The 15,132-nt window shown below is 37.5% G+C and overlaps 1 protein-coding gene across 1 annotated transcript in view; it reads right to left on the bottom strand.

Annotated features, from left to right (window-relative positions):
* LOC117420721 (testican-3-like) overlaps positions 1 to 14,507 on the bottom strand; it is a 98,464-nt gene extending 83,957 nt beyond the window's left edge. The window contains exons 1-2 of the mRNA XM_034034287.3: positions 14,079 to 14,507; positions 13,799 to 13,930 (exon numbers count right to left, since the gene is read on the bottom strand). Of these exons, the coding sequence (XP_033890178.3) occupies positions 13,799 to 13,930 (132 nt within the window). The 5' untranslated portion in view covers positions 14,079 to 14,507. The remainder of the gene's footprint in view (positions 1 to 13,798; positions 13,931 to 14,078) is intronic.
* Between the last annotated feature and the right edge of the window lie 625 nt (positions 14,508 to 15,132).

Genomic DNA, 15,132 nt, shown 5'->3' with positions numbered 1-15,132 from the left:
GACAATTAAAAAAAAAATAAATAAATAAATACAAAATATATATATGAACATAATTTCAATATTTTACTTAACATCATGCAATCAAAGAAACTACAAAAAGATTCTGAAATGTCACATTTTTCAATTTTAGGAAAACTACAAAGTGATAAGTAATTCAATATGTTAACGTAATATTATTAATTCTATAGTTCTATAGGGTGTGATGCAAAACATTTAGCAATAGCTGTAGTGCCCCCCATGTAATCTACTAAATAAAAACACTGGTTTGTTATCGCAGTTGTTTTTCTGTCAAATACACAAGTGCATGAAATGAGCGATCAACTTAGCAAAGAAATATAAAATATGTTGTAGCCTACTACTAAAGTGTTAGAAAATACATCATTTTACAGACAGTTATTTAGTAAAAAAGAGTACTGAACTACAGAAATAATACAAAAAAGGTAAAATGTGATAACAATATCAAATTGGTTACAGGAAGGTTGCTTATCAGGGGCAATGTATAAAATACTGACCTGCCTGTCCTTGTATGAAATATGGGAGGGATCAAACACTTCAGGGTGCTTGGACACCTCAACAAGACAACAGTTTCATTCATGATTTTTCCTGCCAAGCACGTGTTGTCACCACTTGGCTGTGATTGGTTAATCCACCGACTGTACCGCGCGGCAGGCAGAAATAAATCGCTCTGGATTCAATTTGAGCAGCACTGCTCAGCGTCACAGCGGGACTAGTGGTGTTATCCTGCACTGATCTGTCCAACACCATATGAAAGCAATGGAAGCGATACAGGCATCAAAATACCTTGCGTGACACACTGCGCCTGTCTGTCCCGGGCTTAAGAGAGAAGACTGTGTGAGAAAGGTACCGTGATGGCTGTGCTTGGGTGCTGTTTTGTTTTGATTAGTTTGAAGATTTCTGTGTGTAGTGTTTTGTTCAAATTATTATTTTGTTCCTGTGTTTTGATTTAGTTTCTCTGTGTGAATAAAAGTGCACCGAGGCGCTTAACTACAGTTACTGTGTCTGGGTTGCTATTTCTGCCACTGGCCAGCCTTGACCACCAGTCGCGTTACCACAATATATATAATATGTATGTATGTATGTGTATATATATATATATATATATATATATATATATATATATATATATATATATATATATATATATATTAGAGGTGTGCTGAGCGATTATTTAAATAATCGACACGAATACGATTAATAATTTCGATTCATCAATTAATCTGTTAATTTCGATTCATTTTATTTTTTTTCATTTAGTAATGCAGAAAAGGCACCCCCACTATATAGTAGATGATATTCTGTAACATTATCTCCTGTACTAGTTTAGTTGTCTTACTCTGTTGATGGTCTCTATCTAAAATAGCAAGTCTCACTCAGACAACAACACATAACATTCTTCTTTTTTTTTTTTTTTTTTTTTTTACAGTTTTTTTAAATCAGAAAATGCTTTCTCACACAAATAACTACAGTAAAAAATTTGCTCCTGAATTTTTGGAAAGCAATTATAAAACTTAATAATTCTTGTCACTTCAACCTACTTGGAATTTTTGCTGTTTGCTGAACAAGTGGAGCAAAAATCTTTTTTTAGCATTACAAAAATATTGAACCTTTTCTTAAGTGAGCAAAAACAATTATTGTTTCCTGAAAACTGTGCTCATTATTTAATTGTGTTGTCACATGAACAAATTTTAACATGAGGCAACATGTTGAAAAACAAACACATTATGCAAGGTTGCTATGTAAAAACACCAGCATATCAATGTGGCTAGGGCTAAGGTTGGCAAGTTTTCTTGTCACAGTAGCACCAGCTGCTGAAAAAAGCCTTTCAGATGGAGTAGAGGTGGCAGGGATACTGAGAAACCGTTTAGCTAGTTTGGCCAGGCGACGTGGGTGATGCATATTGTTCTTCCACCACTACAAAGGCTCAGTATCTTTATCACTAGCCTTCTCGCTGATGTATTGCACTACTTCTTTCCGCAAGGCTTGTTCTTCATTACTTTCCTCTGAGTCAGAAGAGCTGTCAGTGCACTGTCCTTCCATCATAAACATCCTGTCTAGCACTAGTTGTGGGTGGCTTAGATCAATCGGTTTATCTGGCTCTACCTCACTATCATCAGGGCTGTTTTCATGATTATCAGAAATGTCACCAGCATCACAAGAATCTGCAGCAGCATTGCTGGATGAATGATGAGGCTGTTGTTGAGAACTTGCACTAGCTTATCTCTCAAACTCTGTGTAACTGGAATTAGCAAATCAGTTGAATTTGAAGAAGACAGTGTCTCCTCTTCATCAGGAACTTCAGTCATACTGTGTTTTATCCCTGTTGCAAGTGGGTACAAATAACTAGCCGTAATGTTTTTCTCTGTACTTAAAAGTACTGTAGCCAGTTCGAATGGCTGTAGTAGAGGTAGTAGCTCAGCCATTAGCTTCCACTGCTCAGTCGTGAGACCTAAAGTAGCTGCGTCAGACTTTTTGGTCAAATCTGGGTTTGACAAAACAACAACTGGCCATTTTAATTCAAGAAGGCATTCAAAACATATAGTAAACCGTGTTCCACCTTGTTTGTATGTCCTGCATTAACTTGAGTGGTGCCTTTTCTGTGTTCAGCATTTCTGTTTGTTTCCTATTTAAAGCGCTTGTTGCCATCTCACTCTTTTCAAAATGTGCAACCAGTCTCCTTGCTGCTGCCAGTAACGTATGGACTTGTCGTACATCCTCCAAGCTTTTCTGAATGCAGAGATTTATATTGTGCCCTGCACAGCTCACACTTGCCACGCTACCAAAAAGTAACACAGCACTCTCGCTTGCAGAAAGCAAAGACATTGCTCTGCACATGTTGGCCGCGTTGTCATGAACACAAGCTATTACTTTTGTAGCCCCTTCAGACTCTGTGTTTATCTGATTGCTTGCTTCTGCTAAATTCACAGCTGTGCGTCTCTTGTGTAATTTTCGTGTCGCTAATACTTTTGACTCAAGTTCCCAGTTTTGCTTAATATAATGGCAGGTGACTGTTAAAAACACTTCTTGTGTCATGCTTATCCATACATCGGTAGTGATGGACATTGAATTACACTCCTGACTTGAATCCTGTCTAAGCTTTTCCTTTACACATTCGTGATCCAGAGTAATGAATTTGGAGATTGTCTTTCGACAGGGCATTTCATAGCCCAGAGCAAGATCTGCAATCAGATTTTTAAATGCAGCTCCCTCTACTATACTAACAGGTCTGATATCTTGTGTGACAACATCCACCATCAGGCCTGTTATTTCTTTTGCTCTGACACTTTTTGGATCAACTTTCTTTCCAAAATAAGCTGTCACTGAAGGTGTTGCTTCCTTTTGTTTTTCACTTGTGTTCCCGCTGTCGTATTTTGTCGGGTGCTGTCTTACTAAATGATCCCACAGGTTGGTGGTATTGCCACAGATGCTCATTAAAACTCCACAAACATTTTACCTTTCTATTTTGTTCTTTTGTAAAAATAAAAAAAAAAAACTTCCAAACATCTGATGGCATTATTTAAAATTAAATTAAATTCACAATTTAACTAGCAAAATCCTGAAGTGCAGCCTACCTCTAGTCCCTTCTTATTACTCTGAAAACGTACATGCTGCGTAGTGGGCGGGAGTTTTTTTATTATTATTATTATTTAAAGGAACCAAAGGAAAGGCATGGAGAGTGTAGATTTAAATTTTGCCGGTCCTAATAAAAAAACAGCCTTAATGAAGTGATATATATATATCTCCACAGCTACGAAAAACTGCGAGTCACAATACAAAACATCATAGTCATTCATGTGACACCAGTCTTAAAGTGATACACATATACGTTATGGAGAATAAACAGGCCTATGTGAAAAAGTAAAAAAAAAAAAATCCTTTCACCGATCAGCCTTATTTTTTAATTAAGCAGAAATGTAAGAATATAGTTTATAACAATTTGTTTTCACTTTATAATTTCAAATTCAAATATCAAATATTTTATACTTGAAAACTACAGGTATAACATCGGTGTGAATTAGAGCATTTTGTACTGAAATAATAAGAGGGTGTACAAACTTACATAAGACTTGACTGACCTATCTGGACTACAGACAACACGTAAAAATCTATATCAAAATACTAAAATAAACTGCACTTTATGCTTTCATTTCAACAAACACACCAGGCACTGTCAATCAGAATCATGGATGAAAACAAAAAGAAACAAATCCTTCTCTACAGGAGGAATGAAAGGAGACGGCGTGAATTGAATCGGCCTATCAATGACTTGCTTTGTTAACAAGCATGCGCTAAGGCAGGAACTGCCAAATCACTCACTCATTCAATTGCCTGTGCCTTTTAAAGGGTGTAGTCTACAGGTGCACCACAGGCTCACTCATTTGCTCTTGTTAGTGACAGTCAATGTTTCTAGCTGCCCATCACAGACCTTTTGCTGCCAGTCAAACTGACGGGCGGCTTCATTCTCTGCCTGTCAACTAGCTTTTAAAACGGTCTCTGATGGGTAATTACTAGTCAACGGAAACGCTGTGCGTACACATTGTATTTTGCTGATCTCAGCTACATTCAGGCCTTTTTGGTGATGTTTCAGTTCTTTCTAAGTAATACAAGAATAATTCAGTCTTTTTTTTAGATGAAAATGTTGCAGTATACATTAAAGTACACATGACATGTGCTGATCAACTTCTAGTGAAACACTCTTCAACTTCTACAGTAAGTAATAGCATGCCTCAGTCTCTGGAGTTTACAGGGTTGTAGTTGCCCAGTACACAGATGTCCAACACACCCCAGGTTGGTTCTATTGCATTCAAATACATGTTTTTGGAAATTCAGAAATTCTTTAAGCCATTGTGGCAAGTAAGGACCTGTTCCAAGTTGTCTAAATGTCACAATATCTTATTGGTTATTGTATTGGTTATTGTATGAACATATACAGTATATATTATGCTTTATGCTGTGACTGAAGGATGATTCCTGTTTGTAACAAAACCATACAAAGAAAAGCCTGCCCAAAACATTATGAAGCCGCAATTCACTAAATGCTGATCAAATCGTACTGTAGTTGGCACTGCAGTCAAATTCGTCCTTCTGACAAGAAAAAGTACGATATACTAACATACATCCCCTGCAGTAATGAGTGGCTTCTCTGCAACTGTTTAGCCATGCAGTTCCATGTAATGAAGTCAGCCTTCTGGTATGGAGGTTTATTGTTCAGTTAAACATGCTGGTCTGTCACAGAAGTCCTCAGAATTGTTTGGATATCTGAACACCTTTTCACAAGAGTATGCATCACAAAGTTATTTGCCCATGAGCAGCATTCATCCTGTGTCGTTCACAGCATAGGTTCACATCAGTACATACTGTGGTCTCTTCAAAAATTCCAGTCCACCAGTCATAAGACTACAGTACAGTTCTTCCCGATGCTATCTGTGTTGTTTAATTGGGACCTCACTTCATTTAATTGGGATACAGTATTTTCAAATGATGAATGGAGATCGGTTTTCAGAACAAGACAGGTTCCCACAGCGCAGTGATTACACTGTGACTTGCGAAAACCTGTCATTTGCGAGTTGTCATCATGGCTGAGAAGCGAAAACGAGCCGATTTACCCCTGGCTCTGAAGGTTGAACTCCTGAAAGAGCTGGAGTCTCCTGTAGTTTCTCAGGCTGCAGTGGCAAAGAAATTGGCGTGTCAACATTGCAGGTGTCTTGCCTTGTGAAAGGTAGAGGAAATCCTGCAGCAGTTTGAAAACAACGGCGAACCAAGCCAAAAAGGACAGTGAGCAGGCAAGGTTGAGGAGGTCTGCAACGCGCTCTTCTTGTGGTTTTGACAGAAATTAAGTCCGGGAGCTTGAATTTCTGGCCCCATGCTGAAGCAGAAAATAAAATAAAAACAGCCATTCATTTTGTTTAGGAAAAAAAATAAATGTGACTTGTATTTCAAATGATGCATTTAACATGCATTTAGAAAGAAAAAAGCAGTAAAAAAGTTGAGCTACCAGCACAACAGAACACAACAAAGCAAGGCAGTTCTTCCAGCGACCGCGTGGGAGCGACATCATGTGAGAAGTGCATCGTTTTAAAAGTGCAGAGCAGTTAGAAGCAGTTTGAAAGCAGGTTGACAGCTGCAGAAGCTAAACTAAACTTCCAAAAAAAAAATTGAATATGGTCTTCAAGCCAGTAATCTGTGACACCTGCATGATGTGGGAAATCCGAGAAAAACCAGCAGAGCTAAACCAAGTGTGTGTAAAGTGCCGCACGATCCAGGACTTGCTTAAACTAGTAAGTATGCTAGAAATGGAGCTGCAGGAAATGAGACAGGAACAGGAGCTTGAGGAGCTGGCACACCCACAATTCATGGAAGTCTGCAGCCCTAGCAAACTGAAATGGCTGTTTTTTTTTTTTTTTTTTTTAAATGTAGTACTAGAGGCGCAAAAGAATTACATCCCAAAAGTAGACAAATCTAAATCTAAAACAAAATGGCCAAAATGGTTTAATAGATCAACTAAAAAATAAATATTCAGCCAAAAAAGGCACTTTACAGAGCATTTAAAAGTGACCAAAAACAAAGTACACAGAAAGAGTACTTAGAACTGCAAACACAAGTTAAAAAGGACATTAGAAAGGCCAAGAGAGAGATAGAAATGAACATTGCTAAGGGGGCTAAAACCAATTCCAAAATGTTTTTTCCAATCTTATAACAGCAAGAGAACATTCAAGAGGAGGTTAAATGTCTAAGACGAAGAAAAAAAATAGCAAATATATTAAATGATTACTTTTCACAAGTTTTTACAAAGGAGGAGATCCAAAATGGAAAATTACCTATATGGTAACAGTATCCTGGGAGACAGTCAGCATGGTTTTAGGAAAGGGAGATCGTGTCTAACTAACCTGCTTAATTTTTTTGAGGATGCAACATCGACAATGGGTAACTGCAAAGAATATGACATGGTTTATTTAGATTTCCAGAAATCTTTTGACAAAGTCCTGCATAAAAGATTAATCCTCAATCTGAACGCAGTAGGGATTCAAGGAAATGCATGCACATGGATTAGGGAGTGGTTAACATGTAGAAAACAGAAAGTACTGATTAGAGGAGAAACCTTAAAATGGAGCAAGGTAACCAGTGCTGTACCACAGGGACCAGTATTAGGTCATCTGCTATTCCCAATCTACATTAATGATTTAGATTCTGATATAGTAAGAAATCTTGTTACATTTGCAGACGACACAAAAATAGGAGGAGTGGCAAACACTTGCAGCAATAACGATCATTCAAAATGATCTAGACAGCATTCAGAACTGGGCAGACACATGGCAAATGACATTTAATAGAGAAAAGTGTAATGTACTGCACGCAGGCAATAATGTGCATTATAAATATCATATGGGAGATATTGAAATTGAAGAAGGAATCTAGGAGTTTATGTTGACTTAGAAATGTCTTCATCTAGACAATGTGGGGAAGCTATAAAAAAGGCCAACAAGATGCTCGGATATATTGTGAAAAGTGTTGAATTTAAATCAAGGGAAGTAATGTTAAAACTCTTTACATTTCTTTATTGAGAGCAGTGTTTATTCGAGGGCGGCGTCTATTAAAAAGCTGATATCTGAGTGAGGCGTTAATTCAAGGGCGGCGTTAATTCGAAGTAATACGGTAGTTATGATGTTGACAGCTACCCGCAGAGACATTGGTACATGTTCTACAACACTGATTTTTATGTTGTGAATGGGGGATTTTCAAAAGAAAACGTTTGTACTGTTTTGCATGTTAACTTTGTTAATCTGACAGTTACACTGGAAAATAATATAACTATGTTGATGCAATGTGTAAAAATGCAAGTGTTATTATGGTTGAAAAGGCAGATTTTGAGATGGTATGCTTTTTACAAATGCATATTTTTAAATGCTAGCACGACCTCTGCATCTCATTAAATGGTCACGCAAATTAGTTGTGTTACCGGAGTATCCCAAACATTGCTTTCTTTACTTCTCTTTCTTGCAGTTTCTTACTTTAGAAAATAATTGCCAAACATCGGAAGGCATTGTAGCTCGGTCGATGCAGTATTTGTAATTCTAGCACAACACCCTTAACTTGCTCTGTTACTTTGAAGACTCCTGCACAGATGCAATCCCATCACTAAACACTCACAGGGGGTGGGGCAGAGGGGAGGTGGTGAGCTCAATTGCATGCAGATTCAGCGAGTCAGACCTGAGGTGAGCAGAGAAGCTCTGCGCTTAATGCAAAAAATAATTGCTGATTCCAAATTTAATTAAAAAAAAAATGCTTTCCTTTGCTTAAACCCTTTACACAAAAAGATGCAAAGGCTTGACTATCGATAGTTGTCAAACGATATGATGCATCGATAAATTGATGCATCGCCTCAGCCTTATTATATACTAATATTACTAACCAGAAAACTATTGTGTTCATGTTGACTCACATTTCCTCTTTCCAACAGATTGTTTTTGTATTATTATTATAGTTCGTTTCTGGTTTTACTAAATGATTTTGTATTCAAGTACAATATGCTGATGCTGTAATATAAAAAATAAAGAAAAAACATTGCTCATAATAACGGTACCACAATACTTAAAACAAATAAATGGTGTTAGTATTATGAGGGTCACAACTTTATATAAAAGTGTAACTATATTATAGCTAATGTCCTCTGATCCAGAAACAGCCTGCAAACATTTAATTTACTTTTCTAGTACCGTGCAGTGTGTATCTGCTTGTGGCAATGTGCCCCGCCCCTGTGTGCATTTGTGTGTTATATGTTGTATGTTGCGTGTGTAAATGTTGGTGTATAGTCATTGGTACACGGGATATAAACGGGTCTGTGTTTCACGTGTATTTAAAAATGTAGATTTGTATTTAGGCACAAGGATGGCACAAATCACTTCACGTGCTGGTTAAAATGTAATGTGTGGTCACAGGAGTACACTATATTAATTCATGTGCAGTTGTACCGAGACTCCAATTGATTGATTAGCAATCGAGTCTCAGTACAGCTGCATAAAAGCAGCACGTTTTCACTCACTCGGGGTTGGGTGTTCGGTGAATAGTGAATGGGAGAGAGAGGAGGAGAACTAAAGATAAATAAAGTAATAACAATTGCTATCGCGTGCTGGTAGGACCAGCACGATACTTGTTTGTTTATTTTCTACTCACCGTGTTTGTGTGTCTGTCTGTCCGTCCACCGTTTGTTTAAGTGTTAGTCCGTTTTGTTTGTCTGTTTATTTTGGCTAAAGTGCTGTGTCCTGTGTTTTGTTAAAACCTTTTTATTTATAATAAACCGGCGCAAACAGGCGTCTTCATCATTTCACCTCATCTGTCCTGTGTGTTACTTCCTGTTTCTGGTCTGACATCACCCACTGCAGCCGTCTTTGTGACACTGCTTTTCATAGCATTTTTAACAAAAACATACTAAAACAGATGTGTTGCAATACAGTACAGTACATGCAGTACAGTAGGTCACAGTGCTTTAGCAAAATAGTTTTTTAGACTCTAGGCATATTTGAAATAAAGTCAGACAACCTGCCATTCTGTATCAAGTAAAAATGCTAAATGTTGATCACTTCTCCCCAAATGTCTTACATTCAGTATGCACGAAATACACTCGCTTGAAATGTGTTCTAAAAAGGTCTACAGTAGACTAGTACCTATTTTAGAGTCTTACACATATTTACAGTATACAGAATCCAATGCAACTTCTCAAAGAAAGAGAAACTACCTTAGTGTGTGGCTTGAGTGAAATACAGCACTCTGTACTTGTGAGTAATTGCCTGTTTACTCAACTTAGAGTTTGGCATTTCTGAGTTTCAATGATACAAAACACATCAAACGCATCACAGTTACTTGAAAGATGACACAGACATAGGTCTATGTTCTCCATGCATGAGATTGTTTTAGAGCACACTTGGTTTTGTCTCTACCACTCTTGTCAGCCGTTTTAGAGTCCTGCATTGGGCAGGGTACCCGCGGTTGTCAGCGGGTGACCCGCAAAGGTGGGTTGGGTTCGGGTCAGAATGTGAACTTTTTCACGGTACCGGTGCAGGTCAAAATAAATGTAATTTTCGAGTCTGAATTTGAATCACCTGAAACATTTTCTGTCCTTTCAGCGTACTCGTCTGTAACCCTTTGCCAAATAACGGGGAAGGTAAATGTACCGGAATTTCCTGCACTAAAGCAGGAGGCGATTAGGGAGGAGTCAGCTGATTAAGTAGTGTTCTCGGTTTGTATTGCCGCTTGTTTGATATGTCGCAAGGTCCTTTTATCACGTCTGCTTGGCAATATTAAAAATGTCTGTGGACAAGGTGAAACAAAAGATAGCGCAGGGTTTATATCATGTAGTGGCTAATAGTTCAAGAGGTAAATCAGATATGTGGAATTTTTTTGGAATCACAGGAGGCGTTTACATGCACAAGTCATGACAGTTTTCCTCACAACCTGTGTGCCGTACTTTTCAGGAAACGCGTTGCTATGAGTTCTGATTTAGGAAAAAAAATCGTCCATACTAATGCAGATTAATAAATCTTCATCTTGAAGCGAGCCACAGCGCTTCAGCTGAAACATTTCAACCAGAAAGCAACAGGCTGCAGCATCTCAACCTGGATTCTGTGCTGCGAGTGACACACATGCAAGATAAATCATATGTTACTTTCGTTTTAGATTAAAAACTACTTTTGTTTTTACAGTTTTGTATGTGCATATACCTGTTTACACACTAGTTTCTTTTGAAATGTTTAATTTATTATAGTTTTTCATTTTTTGAAGTAGTGCTTAATATGTGGTAAGTTAGAAAATAAAACCCTTTTATGTTTAATTGTTCATTTAAATACAGTGTTTCGGCTGTGCAGATGTTTGATATGATGTGCTTGAAAAAAAATTGAGTTGTATCCGACAGTTTGTCTTTCATTTTAATATTGATGGTGTTTAAAATGTACCGGCGGTTGAAGTAGTCCATAAATGTACAGTGTGTGTGTGTGTTGGGGGGGTGTCTATGTTTTGTGTGGCCTTTCTGCTGGAGATTACCTGATATCAAGTCAGAAAAACAGGATCTTGACTACTGAAACCTCGTGAGCCACAAGTACGATTCCTGCTCCGGCTTACATGGGTTTTTACAGCTATTTGTATCTTGAGAAAGCGATTGACCCTGCCCTTAAAGTCGAGCTGACCAAAGGACGTTCTTTTGCTGTTTCATGATGTTTTCGCGTGACAACGTCACACAGTCATGACTGTAGAGTTGATTTTCAAGTGCATGTAAACCAAGCCATAGTGAATGAAAATAATGAACATGTGACTGGATTCGTTGCTTGTAAAGCCTGTCATCATGTGTTTGTGAAGGACAGCCACAAAACTGGTACATCTCTACGAAAGCATAGGGGTAGCTCCCTTTCAACTGGTGGTACGAAAGGAAGACAGGTATTTTATAGTAAAGTAAGTAGAGATAGTTAATATGTTACAATATTAAAATATATCCAGACCACTAGAGAACGCTATCATGCTGTATAGCCTATTGTATAAACAATCTGTGGAGAATCTGTGTGTGAATGTGAGAGCGTGAGAGAGCCAGTCGACGCGGGTAGTAGGTAAAGGACTAATACTTGCATAATACGGTGTCCATATTAGGATATCTTCGTACATCAGGCAAAAAGGAGTCATTATGTGCTCTCTCCTCCCTCCTCTGAAACCCTCCTCTGAATCACTGTATTCTGAAACTCCCTCCTCTCTCCGTCATGCTCCATGCTCCCTCCTCCTTCCCACATCATTTTTGCTGGTCTGAAGAAATCAGCCAATAAAGAACCGTTTCTAACTTTTACACATATTCATTGATTAGATTACATGCCAGTCATATTGCCCAGCAGACAAGCAACATAATTCAATGGGGCGTAGTTAACTAAACACATTCACCTGAGAACGTTTGAGAGCTGAAAAAAGTAATAATAATAATATACCTAAAGCTGAATAATTATTGTTTTTGTGAGGTAATGATTGCAATTGTACATTTCAATGGAAGCAAAGCAAGCCCAAAAAAGCATGCTAAAAAGATCCACACGTTTAAATATGCTCCTTTATATATCGATATATATATATATATATATATATATATATATATATATATATATATATATACACTGTATACTTAAACGATTTAAAAAAAAAACGATAACAAATTTTTAATTGAACCTACTCATTTTATGTGTACATTTATTTTTTTTATTTTTTTTATCGTGGTTATCTAAAAAAACAGTCTTTCCTGTTTCAGCTCTCGGGAGGGAGTTACAGAGGAGGGAGTACATAATAACTTTGCACATGTACAAAGATGTGCTAATATGGACAACGTACTTTCAGGTTCGGTCGGGTTGCAGGTCATATATATGCGGGTTGGGTCGTGGGTAAGATGATAGTATTGCAGCTGGTTGCGGCTACGGGTCGGGTCCTGTAGTACTAGTAGATACAGGTCAAAAGCGGGTCGTAAAAATCGGACCTGCGCAGGACTCTGAGCCATTTACCATCCAGTAAGGAACACACTGATTATAAATTACTGTGCCAATAAGTTTATATGAAAAATGTTTGCAGACTAATACTAATTATTTTATTGACTGTTTAACATTACAGTTCCCAAAAAGCTAAATATAATAGACAGCAAGAGTTTTGAAGTAAAAATAAATAAACTGTGTACTAATCAACAACGACAGAAATATCTTTGTGTACTGAAATCACTAGGTTAGTATTATATTAGAAAAAGAAAAATAGATAATGGATGATGGTTATAACATGACAACTGCTAACCAAGAAACCAACATTTCACTGCAATCCTCTGCATCAAGGCAAGCATGTCAATCTGGTAAATCTGATACAACTACACAGTACAATACTAAATAGAACAATGGACCTTTTTATTTGCAGCTCATTATGATTACTGACTAAGATTATCCAGAAAGTCTGACCCCTTGTCAAATCCTGAAACTAACACAAGCTGTGTAGAAGCTGTATACAGATCTTTCATTTACCAAAAAAGGTGCCTTTAGACACATTTTAAGCCTGATAAAGGAGAATATTGATAACAAATCCACAACTATTTGACTATCTTATGTTTTTATTTATTTATTTATTTATTTATTTATTTATTTATTTATTTATTACTGGGGAAGCAAGGTTGGCTCAGGAACATAAAATAAAGGATTAGTTGCATGTTGCCACCATGAGCATTCATTAAAGAGATCACCTAATGCTAACATTGGTAATAAGTTTCAGCCCCCCCCCCCCCCCTGATACTGACATGAGTGGGCTCTCCCACTCCTCAACTTGTATTTGTTACTATTGCACCCATAATACAATTTGAATTGTATTTAAACGATGCTTGGACATTTAATTTTCAGAACATACATAATTATAGATAATTATGCATAAAAGCCATCACTGCTGATTCTTCTGAGTTACAGTATTTAGTCATGTTTCGTTTTGGGACCATTGATTTAAAACTGTCTAGCAAGACTGACGTATTGTATAACCTAAATACAGTAGGTTTAAATAATATTATATGAAACATGGAATGAATATAAATCTTGGGTTTGTAGCTACCACACAACCATAAGTATGTCGCTGCCAAGAAAGAAAAGATATCGCCCCGTCAATATTTATTTATATTTTAACTTCTGATGCATGTGTAGAATTAATGCATCAATTCAATTAATTTTTAAAGATTATTCTTCTAATTCTAAAGAAACAAAACAAGCTGAAAACAAAAATAAATTAAATTTCAAATGGCACTTACGTCTCGAAATTTGTCCCAGTGTCCAATGAGCCATTTATCATCCAGAAAATTACCGTTGTCCGACCTGCTCGCTGCTCCGAGAAACTGACTGCAGGCGACTGCACAAATAATACACAAGGCTGTGTTCAGCATCTGCAACACACAGGGAAGACAAAAAAAACATTGTGAGAGAATAGCTGTACCTTCCACAGCTTATCGGCCAAAGGGAATAAATACAAATAAAACCTTTATCAAAACTGCATAGGTCTATGCATTCATAGTCAGTGTCATGAAATATCACCTTGCTCTCCTTGTGTTAGTTATCCCAGTGCTATCGTCTCCGTCTGTATTCCAGCACTGCTGCTTCTGTTCTTCTGCACGCGCTGATTTCTCGTGCCTTCCAGCCCTCAACTCACTGCACTTAGCGCGAGCTCGAGGAGCCTGTCGCGCGCCTAACACCCTCTTCAACACATAGGGTACTGAATAAAATGGTTTCCACCAGTACAACAATAATTCAATGGGTCTGATTAAGTTAGTATCCAAATGTAGTATGTCTTTATCAGCTGCAAAATGTGATTTAATGTTTTTCAGATAAACAAATAAAAAGACAATACATTTGCCGATCCAAAATCTAACATTTCAGCATACTGTGTAAAAACTTGCATCCCAACAGTTCATCAAAGCTATACTTAACTAGGTCAGCATAGTAGTAGCAGTGTGATTAAGCAAAGTTTGTGCTTTAAAAAAAAAAAAAAGTGAACAAGGACACGGATGTCAAACATGCAGGTGCAAAGTGCAGGAAAACTGGTGCCCTTTTTACAACTAAGCAGTGAATGGTCTGTGGCAAAGAGGGTACCAGCTCACTCACTACCAGGCTGCCTTAAAAAAAAAAGACTCTGCTGCCCCCTTGTGGTAAATGTTTGGGATATAAAACACAGGTGGTTCTAATACCACTTTCACACACAAATGCCGCTACTGAGCCGTCTCGGAGACGTTTAAGTAATATTTAAAACACCCAACACAAAATTGTGCAGTCTATGTCGGCTTTGTCCACTCTCTCTCTCTCTCTCTCTCTCTCTCTCTCTCTCTCTCTCTCTCTCTCTCTCTGTGTATATGTATACAGTACTGTGCAAAAGTTTTAGGCAGGTGTGAAAAAATGCTGTAAAGTAAGAATGCTTTCAAAAATAGATATGTTAATAGATTATATTTATCAATTAACTAAATGCAAAGTGAGTGAACAGAATCTAAATCAAATCCATATTTGGTGTGACCACCCTTTGCCTTCAAAACAGCATCAATTCTTCTAGGTACACTTGCACAAAGTCAGGGATTTTGTAGGCATATAGTCAGGTGTA

The sequence above is a fragment of the Acipenser ruthenus genome, chromosome 1, assembly GCF_902713425.1.
Source record: "Acipenser ruthenus chromosome 1, fAciRut3.2 maternal haplotype, whole genome shotgun sequence".
In the NCBI taxonomy this organism is placed as follows: Eukaryota; Metazoa; Chordata; class Actinopteri; order Acipenseriformes; family Acipenseridae; genus Acipenser; species Acipenser ruthenus.
The sequence above is the reverse complement of the archived record's forward strand: the minus strand, read 5'-3'. Positions and strand labels throughout refer to the sequence as shown.